The 10,979-nt window shown below is 33.6% G+C and overlaps 1 protein-coding gene across 4 annotated transcripts in view; it reads left to right on the top strand.

Moving 5' to 3' along the window:
- Window positions 1–176: 176 nt before the first annotated feature.
- The window catches only part of LOC108736357 (putative vitellogenin receptor), a 24,534-nt gene continuing 13,731 nt past the window's right edge, over window positions 177–10,979 (top strand). For 2 of the 4 annotated variants that reach the window (XM_018468755.1, XM_018468752.1), the window contains exons 1-5: window positions 2,066–3,366; window positions 3,423–3,561; window positions 3,858–3,986; window positions 8,394–8,656; window positions 9,962–10,201. In XM_018468755.1, the coding sequence (XP_018324257.1) occupies window positions 3,312–3,366; window positions 3,423–3,561; window positions 3,858–3,986; window positions 8,394–8,656; window positions 9,962–10,201 (826 nt within the window). In that variant the 5' untranslated portion in view covers window positions 2,066–3,311. Of the gene's footprint in view, window positions 523–2,065; window positions 3,367–3,422; window positions 3,562–3,857; window positions 3,987–8,393; window positions 8,657–9,961; window positions 10,202–10,979 lie in introns of those variants that run through there. The other 2 variants (XM_018468753.1, XM_018468754.1) reach the window with 2 other exon arrangements.

Below are 10,979 nucleotides of genomic sequence, written 5' to 3'. Positions count from 1 at the left end.
AATTAAAAATTTGAAAAAGCAGCTAACCTAATTAAGTTTAAATAAAGGATATTTATCAGAATTACAAAGAAAGATAAGAAAGAAATTATTAAATCTTTTGTATAAAATGATTCATGTAGCATATCCACGACGATAAATTTAATTCTGTTAATTTTTATTTATTATAGTTCGTTTTCTTTATTTTACGTGCAGCTCAGAAAAAGTCGTAGTTTATCTAAAAGCTATTTATAAATACTGATAAAAAGAGACAGGCAACGACTTTGAAGAGGTCACAGGTCGAATTACGATGTTCAGTATGTTGTAGTTTAAGTAAAACATGTTTTCGTTTCGCTGTGCTTATTATACGGTAAATTAAATATAATATTAAATTAAATACGAATTAATTGATATGCTATATAAATAATAGCAATTACTGTGTTGTGTGGTTGTGGTGTAATTATAGTGACTAAATAGTAAGTGATAAGGATGTGTTCGTATGATTACGAAGCCTGTTGTTTACAATTGCAATAAATTAAATGAGAGGTAAGTGAGTAGTAATAGTTATGATATTGCAGTATTATACAATTTCTATCAGTTTATGTAGGGATACAATACAAAAGAACAAACGTGTAAATGGATCTTTGTAGTGTTTCAGCAAGTACAGTTGCCTACATAGACAAAGTTACATCTTAAGTAGATGTCGAGTTCGCTGATGTTAATTGTGTACTGCTGACAATTAAAGCTCATAGATAATTAAAGCTACACATCATATTTATTATATTCAACTATAGTTGACGTTGAGGGTGGGTTATGAGTGTCGAAACGCGCTTTAGAGTTTTATACGCTTTTGTGTTGAATTTGGGATTTTAGTTAATATAATTCACAAATTATATCTTATTATCCTACAAAATATAATTGGAAGTAAATTTAAGTAATTTAAACTTATTATTCCACATAAGTTTTGGAAACTAAGAGTAAATAAGTAGATTATATTATTGTAATAGATTTGTGGAGGGTATCGCACAGTTCCGTGTATACACAGGGTCACAGGAAATTCTGTGTATTCCTTTGGAGGGATTAAAGTAGAGATAATTTGCGATCGATTTTGGCATGTAGTATCCCAGCCGATATCTATTTAGTATTTGAGAATCAAAACAGTAGATATTTCAACAATATATTTTATTAATCACTCGACAATTGTTTCGACTAAGAAGTACTAGTATTGTGAATGTACTTTTGAAAATTTATACTTGTTAGTCGAAACAATTGTCGAGGTATTAACAAAATATGTTGTTGAAATATTTACTGTTTTGATTCTCAAATATTAAATATGTTTCATCACACCACTATAGTTGAGTTTAACATATTTCTTAAGTTTTTGAGATAATTCATTTTTTTGTACGTTTTTATTTTTAAATGCTGATTTGTAATAAAAAATGACAAAGCTCAAAAAAATGATCTTTTTTTTGTATATTTTCTGGTATTCGATATCCCAACAATTCCTTGAGATAACAGTAATTTGAAGTAATAACATTAAATTTCATGTCGTGGACTTGAAATTGTAGGAAATTGACGTAGGTATGGAAAGTATCGTACAAGTTATTAAAGTAAGTTACATAGATAATAGATATACATAGGGTATACAAATAAAAATTATAATATTTTTAATGAGCGTATGCTGTTTTTCTTATGTGTAGGAAATTGATGTAGGTATGGAATGTATCGTACAAGTTACTAAAGTAAGTTACATAGATAATAGATTCATTCCCTAATTCATAGGGTATACAAATTAAAATTATAATATTTTTAATGAGCGTATGTTGTTTCTTATGCAACCCATTTTACAAAATTTTTAAACGCTGCAAACGTCGCCACCTACCATGTTTAGCGTGAACTATTTTTGACACTAGAGTAACGCTGCATGTAAGCTGTACAACAACCGCAGATTTCTGGGTTTATAATAAAGTAATAGAACAAACCTACATTCCAAATTGATCCGCAAGAGGGCGCTAAGAGTACAAAAAAATTGTTTTTCCTCGTTCACTCTTAACACGTTCAGCACGATTCCAGTAAAATTTGGTATGTGGATATGCTTATAAAAATTAGAAATATTTTATATTTATTTTTCAACATTATGTCCATTAAGGTCAACACTTTTTTACCATCGATGTTCAAGCATTAAATTACCTTTTTTTTTCACGAATATCATATCGTTTGAATGGGTGCGTTATCCTGATGCAAAAGAACACCGTTGCGGAAATTTTCCTGATGTTTTTCTTTTATCAACTGACGTGGTTTTTAATAAGTACATATAATTGTGGTCCCTTTCTGCAGGAAATCTACCAATAGCTCACCTTCAAAATCCCAAAACACGGATTACATTAACTACCCAATTAAGATTGCATTGTGAATTTTTTCGGTGGTGGTGGGTCCCGATGAGCCCATTCCTTGTTCTGTATTTTGGTACACAGCGAACATAGTGTTTCAAAGTCAAGGAATAAGATAAATAATCGCGGGCTGATATCGAATAATATACATCCAATGAACAAAAATCGATAATAATCGCTCATGTTGGTAGTGAAAAAGGGTTTATTTCAAACTGTTTATTAATTTTTAAGTCAGGCTATAAAAATGATGTAATGAACAGTTCTAATTATAAAAAAATGTCTTAGGGAAAAATAAATACCTAATTTACCACCTAATTCAGTTATTGTTGCCGACAATGCTCTGGTTCTATACTGTAATATTCAAGTTGATCCTGTTCCAAATTCAAATTCAAGAAAAACAACCCCAATTATACAAACTCATAAAACAAAACAAGGAAAAAGATATTCGCTACAAATTTAATCAAATATTGGAAGGACACGACCTTCCCCTTCATCTTACCATCGCGATTTAAATCCGATCGAGATGATTTGGGCAAAAGTCAAAGGGAAAGTGGCAAAAGAATTTGTAAAGTACAATTCGAAAAAGACATTAAGGTAATAGAGAAAAGATCAGGAATGGACTCGCGGTTAAGCTCAAAATAAAAATAAAATTAAATGTTTTTTTTTACGTTAAATGATATGTGTAGCTACTGTTTGTAAATAAAAAGCGTGTTATACGCTATACTATACTATTTATAAAATTGTATCGTATTTCCGGTGAATTAAAAAAACTAAAAAAACGTTCAGGTGCATATAAAATTCGCTCTTTGTGAACCTAATGTTTACAACTATTTTACGCAAATAAATTAACATAACTATTATAACTCAAATAATAGGAAACGGTTACTGTATATATATATAAGTAAAAAGGTATACCTAAATATAAAGAAAACGGTCAGAAAAAAAATGATGCTCTTTTTCTTCTATTTGATATCGTTGATGCTTTTGCTTATTAATGCAGGTGAATATTGTGCTATTAATAGAATTTTAAATAAGTAAAAAAAAACGTCATTTTAGTATTTACAAGCCTTGCAAAAGACAAAGAAAATTTCGTGTGCGTTAATGGCGATATTATTGAACTAGAAAATGTTTGCGATGGTATAAAACATTGCGTCGATGGTTCAGATGAGACAATGAAATTGTGTTTTCATATAATGTAAGTATGATATAGATATATAAAACAAAGAAGGGGTAGGTGTATATCATTTTATTATAAGCTCCACAAAGATTCAGAATAAGGACTACCTATGACTTTTGAGCAATTTATCCGTAGGTTTTTCTTTAAAATATACGTTGCATCTGTACCAGTTTACGCTGGGGTAGGCCAATTCTTTTTTGTTTTCCATATTTCCATATTTTCTCTTTCAAACGCATCCAACAATAACTTTTTCATATTGGTGATTGTCACTGTGTGTAACATTTAAAATTAAGACGAACACTGTCTTTTTATAGTTGTCCACCTAGCATGACAAGATGCTTTTATGGCGCTTGTATTGGTAAAGAAAAACTTTGCGATGGTAAATCTGATTGCGTAGATGATTCAGATGAAAATAACTGTTCTGGTAAATTACATATTTGCGGGTAAGCTATAAACTATAATTTCATCATCATCATCATAAGGTCGTCAGTCCTAAAACTGGTTGGACACGCACCTCCACCCTGTCCCACCCAGGGCAAATCTTCGCATTTGTCTAAAACTAGAACATCCCACATCCTTAACTATTTGTGAACATCAGAAATCTAATCTAGGTCTACCTTTATTCCTCCTAACTACTGTTTCTGCTTCTAATATTTCTCTGACTAGACCTTCATGTCTGAGAAGGTATTCTACCAATGTATCTCGCCTATTTCTTATTGACTTCCATAGAATCCTCTGTTCTCCTATTTTTTCTAATACCTCATCATTTCTAACCTTCTCTATTCACGGTATCCTCATCAGTAGCCTGTAACAGCACATTTCGAACGCTTCCAACCTTTTGTTTTCCACCGCGCCCACCGTCCATGTTTCGCACCCATACAGCACCGCGCTCCAAACATACACTTTTAACAATCTTTTTCAAATTTCTAAATTAACCGTTCGGAAGCATAGAAATGACTTCTTTTTACTGAAAGCGACTCGACCCTGCGTTATCTTATGCTTTATATCCCTACTGCTCCTTCCGTCCTGACTTATCTGACATCCTAATTCCCTATAATCGGCAACTTCTTCTAATTTTTCGTCTCCTATCTATATATTCGCTATTTCCCTACTTTTTTCTCCCTTGCATACCGGTATTTTAGTTTTAAAAAAAGTTGGAAAAATATCATGAAACCAATTGTAAACAGTCTGGTATAAAATTAATCACAAAAATTTTAAAAGTTAACAGTTACGTAATATAAGGCCTGTTTTACAATTGAACGTAAAATATTAGCGTGAAAATTCATTTTTAATTTTCCATTCACTACTAAACTACCTTAGGTTATTGAGAGAAAATTTATGTTGCTGTTGTCATACCCCGCCGGGAATCGAACCCGGTAGGGTCGATTTGTCGTGGTTGCTGTTGTTATCTCTCGTAGCTTAGAGGTCATAGCATTGGTGCGTAAAGCCAAAGGCCTCGGGTTCGAGTCCCGGCGAGGGTGTGACAACAGCAACAAAAATTTTCCCTTAATAACCTGAAGTAGTATGTAGTTGATGGAAAATTGGAAATGATTTTTCATATTATTAACCATTATTAATAATTAAAAATGTTATAAACGTAAAACAATAACAAAATTGATTTTCGAAGTACAGGCAAATAGATCAAGCAAATTAGATTTTTTACACCACGGTCATCTAGGACAAAGTGGATAGAACAAACCCACATGATACTTTAAAGAGGTCATCAACTCATAAGATGTGTGTGATGTGTTTTTTTGCTTATAAAAAACAAGCTTAATGTTTAAGGTAAAAAAGTGATAAAAATCGTAGGTATGAAAAGTACTAATTAGATGTACCCAGATGCGTCAAAATTGGTTTAACCCCATTACAGTTTTAGCGGTTTTTTGCTATTTGCTGAAAACTATTGAGCCGATTTTGACGTATCGGGGCTCATTTAGTTAGTATTTTTCATACCTACGTGTCTCATAAGCAACTTCTTTATGGTAAATTTGAAGCATTCGTTTTATAATAAAAAAACATGTCTTATGGGTTTATGCTCTAAACAATCACGCACCTTTAGGCTCGAGTTTGTTTTATACACTTTTCCTTATATAATCCTGGTGTAAAACATCGGGTTTGAATTTTTTCTAGTTTTTGGTATTTTAAAGCTAATTATAGGTATAAAATAATAGGTACATAGGTATAAGGCTTGAAATATTGTTCATCATCATCTTCATAAGGTCGTCAGTTCTAAGACTGGTTGGGCACGCACCTCCACTCTTTCATATCCTGAGCTAATCTTCGCATTTCCCTAAAACTAGAACAATCTCCATCTTTAACTATTTGCGAACAGTAATCTAATCTAGGTCTACCTCTACCCCTCCTAGCTCCCGTTTCTGCCTCTAATATGTTTCTGACTAGACCTTCATGCCTGAGAAGATGTCCGACCAACCTATTTCGCCTATTTGTTATTGACTTCCATAGAGTCCTCTGTTCTCTTATTCTTTCTAATATCGTTTCATTTCTAATCGTCTCTATCTACGGTAACCTCATTCGCCTGTAACATCACATTTCGAACGCTTCTAATCTTTTCTTTTCCGCAGCGCTCACCGTCCATGTTTCGCACCTGTACAGCGCCGAGCTCTAAACATACACCTTTAACAATCTTTTTCAAATTTCTAAATGAATCGTTCACGAGATTCGACCCTGCCCTATCCTCAGCTTTATAGCCCTACTACTCCTTCCGTCCAGACTTATCTGACTTCCTAGATACCTAAAATCAGCCACTTTTTCTAATTTTTCATCTCCTATCTTTATATTCGCTCGTTCAAATATTGTTGTTAAAAAAATTAAATAAAATTGTAAAATAGAACATATGTGTTTACAAGATAACATCAAATTAACATATAAAAAATGATATACAGGGTGGTGCATAAATTATACGGAGTAACGGTGGATCCTAGATTTCAAAATAGCAGTTACTTATTAACATAATTGTTGAAAAGATGTTATGTTAAAAATTGACAAAATATTGTTATAAATTTCCTAAAACAAACTCATAAAGACAGGATATCTTCCGTTTGTAAGAACGAGAAAAACGATATGCCTTTAGTGTGCATTATTTATTGGGGATTTTGTCTTCTTATTTCGACTATACTATAGTTATTATTTACATAGGCGTAGATAGGTTGGGACATGGGAGCTCATTACCCCCCTCCTTGGAAAAAGGATCTGACGAGTGAGAATATCAGCACAAGTTTAAAGACATAGAAACCAAATGCATTAAATCTATATAAACTTACTGCTATTGAAAATCTGCCCCCTCCCTTAAAAGAAATTTCTTGCTACGCACATGATTATTTGGCTGCCCTGTATATTAAGTGCCGACAGTTCTCCTATAGTTGGGACGATTAAAATTGGCAAACTCCGCAATAAATTATCAGTTAGAATGGACGTACCCTCTCTGTTTTTTTTCCGCTTGGTATTTTAGTAATTTGCTGCGTTTTAAACACGTCCTTGTTAAGTTAGGAAATGATTCATGAAAAGGCAGACAAAGTGAAAAGAGATAACCGAATAATAGTAAGCGCTGCAGCAGTTAGATCTTGCTTAGGTACGCAAAAGATCAGGATCGGCTTTATAACTCCCTGGCTGAAATTACAATTTTAAACAAGCGTCTTTGTTTTCCTAAATTGTTGAACTTTTTTTGAAGTGAAACTTCTTTAGGCACGATAGGGTAAGTTCGTTTCATGCGAGTGGCTATGTATCGAAATCATGCAACGCATTTCCCCCGCTGTCTGTCCCTATATATGCTTAGATCTTTAAAACTACGCAACTGATTTTAATGCGGTTTTTTTAATAGATAGAGTAATTCATGAGGAAGGTTTATATGTATAATACATGCATCTTATAGAAGAGAAACACTGATAATTTTTGAGGTTTGTAATGTAAATAAATACATTTTTTTGCGTTTACATTGCAAACGTTGGCTGAACCCTACGAGATAGATCGAAATAATGTACTACACTATTGTACACCTTAAAAAGGTCTACAAAAAAGTCCGCGATGGTATATGTCTATCTCTTACGGATAACCCACAATAACTATTTCTTATCATTGTGAATTTAATATAGATCAATATGGCCCTTTACAGCATGTAATTTAAATTAATATTTTCGAAGATATTACAGACTTAAAATGCAGGGACATAGCGGTTGTCTAATGACAAAAAAAGCTGTGATTGTTGTATATAAAGACATTCTATAGTATATTTACTATCAGCATTGCACCCGTGCGAAGCATAGTGTACAAATAATACCATTATACCAATTCCTTATCCCCTATCCCGATATGTTTGTGTGTTTGAAGAAGTTTCATTTCAGTATTGTGTTGTATAATTACACGTTCTAATTTTTTTATTAAAGTCCGATGACGACAATAAGCTCCTATTCCGCTTGTCTGCATCTCTTTCTGTTACACAGCAATTGGTGTAATCTTATTCCTTTTTCTTTATTAGTGTTCGCTGCAATTCCTACCTGACATCTCTTTTCTATGTTTACCATATTCCCCACAACGTCTGCCGTGAGTAAAAGTAGGCGTGTTGTCAGCAACCGCTCTAGTCTAGTTAATAAGTTGAAAGAAGAAAGTAAATGCGACAGTTTTATTGCAGACTATGCCAATTTTGAAAGTCCCAATTAATGATCTCAACTTTTAAAACTGAAGAAATTTCTAATAAGCTCGCATGGAAGCTTGCTTACGTCCTATTCTTTGTGAACCACCCTGTAAATATTTATTTATTATTAAGTTAAATCTCTTTGTTAAGAAAACAACAGAACACATGAAAAAATGATTTTTTTTATTTACTACGTATTTAGAATGAACGAATTCAAATGCACCTCTGGAGAATGCATTTCTTCGGAAAACATATGCGATGGGGTTTCGCATTGCTTGGACAAGTCTGATGAAAATGAGGTGTTATGTGAAGACGATTTATGTCCCGATGACGCATTTCATTGCAATCATGGCGGCTGTGTTCACATGGACGCTCTTTGTAACGGTTTCAAAGATTGCGTAGATGGCTCTGACGAAACAGAAATTGTCTGTAAAATGAAAAACTGCGGGAAAAATTGCGATAAAGGTGAAAATTAGTCAATTTAATAGTTTACTAATGTAATACATAGGCGTGGAACCATGTACATATTTCCTATAACATAAGTAGAGATGTACCGAATAGTGGTTTTGCCGGGTACCCAGCACCGTTAGGTTCATGTCGTCGTTCTAGCGGGTTTTTCCTTACACACCATTCTACCCAACGTCTGAAACAACATTATATTTCGTTCAAACATTATTAAACTAATGAAATTTTAATTCCCATTTGACTTATTTTCAACGAATGGGCTGAGTTGAAGGCACTGAAACGAGGCTATAATCTTTATAAACACTAAAAGTCTGGTGCTAAGGTGACAAAATTATACTAATAAGTTTTTTTTAATTAACAAGCGATATATGTTGTAACATTTACCAATTTCCATTAGGTACGTCTTTGATATACTTATTAAAATATTAAATTTTACCCGCGGCTCCGTTTGCGTTAATGCCCTAAATACGTGTCAACCCCGATTTTTTTCTATCCCTTCAGAATAGCAGTTTTTTGACGTGACAACGTCTTATAATTCGATGCAGCCGGCTGCACGCTCGAAAAAACATGACTCATGCGGCGTTACCTCGCTCTGAGGCGTTCCATTTAAGGCTTGAAGTGCAAGCGAGAGCGCGGAACGAGCGACAAAGAGGCACAATCGGCCTCCGCGTTCGGCAGCGTTCGACATCTGTCTCTCTCCTACTTGAGTGAGCGATGCGTCCGCGTGGACAGCTGCTATACAATAATACATTTCCATTTACCTCCTTCTCTCTATCCATACAAAATATCTATCAAACAAATAAAATTAAGAGCGAAACTCACTCAACCTACCATTATTACAAAATCGTAAGAAAAAATTTGTTAAATTATTATTATCTTTATTTCCAATAAAATCATAAAGTTTCGCATGGGTAGTGGCGGATCTTGGACATTGGGATTGGACACATTAAAAAAAAAGGAAATAAAATACAAAGCAAATCATAAAATTCCAAAGTAGCTTTTATTTGTTTATAAGAAATGCATAACCAATTAGAATATCATATAAATTAAAATTGACTTAAATTTTGCTTGTCCAATTTATAAAAAGTTGGTTAAGATAGAACCGAAATTATGAATCATTTCTTTTGATTTCGCAAAAACACATTTTCGAGAAAACACATGTCACCTTCCGACACTTTTCAGTGCTTTTATATCATATAAATCAAAATTGGCTTGAACCTAATGGGTTAGAAAAGGTGAAATAAAAAAAAAATTACCCTTTAAAAGAGTTTTTTATCGGTTTTTTTATTATTTTTATGTGTCCAGTTAAAGAAAACATATCATGCCCTCCTGTGTTTTCTGAACGTTTAAATATTATTTGCGAAAGTAAAGAAGGACCAAAACAAGGGTTGGTTCCATGTAATAAGCCAGCATCTGTAGGAACTATCGCGAAGTACGGATGCAAGCCCTTTTACGTACCAGCTGGCAGTAGTCAGGAAAATAATAAGCAAATGGTTTGTCAAATGGATGGTAAATGGAGTAGAGAAGCTCTGAAATGTGAACCAGGTCAGTTTTGAATTAAACAGCTACTAATTATACTTATGAAGAATGTACATAAGGTGAAATGATATAAAGGGGGTCACACACAACTTAATTAATATCAGTTGACCAACTTGACTATTAAGTTGTGACCGGCACTTCTACAGTTCTTCATCATCATCATCATAAGGTCATCAGTCCTAAGACAGTTCTTATTGTTATAATTAAAGGGTTTAATAGAAATAAGTGCCGATCTTTGGAGGGTGTAAACTAGATGCAATAACAATCGCACAACGAATTTACCAGCGTGGTTAAGGTCCAATTTCTATTTTAATAAAATCACAATACCGAAGCCGGTCCTGTGCGTGAATTAGCAACATAGGTGTCTACCCAATAACGTACTGCGACAAAACCTCTGCAGATACATGAATGGAACATGTAAACATTTCCAATTATCGAATGTCGAAGATAAACATAAACAATCGCACGACAAATTTACCAGCGTGGTTAAGGGCTAATTTGTTTTAAGGAAATTACTACAATTTGCAATCTGAACCCGGTCCTGTGCGTGAATTAGCAACTTAGGTTACTACCCAATAGCGTACTGCTACTACATATAATAGAATTCGACTCATTTTATTCGATTATGGTAACGTGCCTATCACGTTGAGGTTAGCTACGCCGGGATTCGTTTCAGCAAGAAGATATCCATATATTTAAATGGACCTTGTTGGAGCATACGTAATCCTAAAATGTAGCATCGTACTACAGATGGCGTTTACCGCGCCATTTGTGGTATTTTCTA

The sequence above is a fragment of the Agrilus planipennis genome, unplaced genomic scaffold (genome assembly GCF_000699045.2).
Source record: "Agrilus planipennis isolate EAB-ADULT unplaced genomic scaffold, Apla_2.0 scaffold64, whole genome shotgun sequence".
Lineage (NCBI taxonomy): Eukaryota > Metazoa > Arthropoda > Insecta > Coleoptera > Buprestidae > Agrilus > Agrilus planipennis.
The sequence above is the reverse complement of the archived record's forward strand: the minus strand, read 5'-3'. Positions and strand labels throughout refer to the sequence as shown.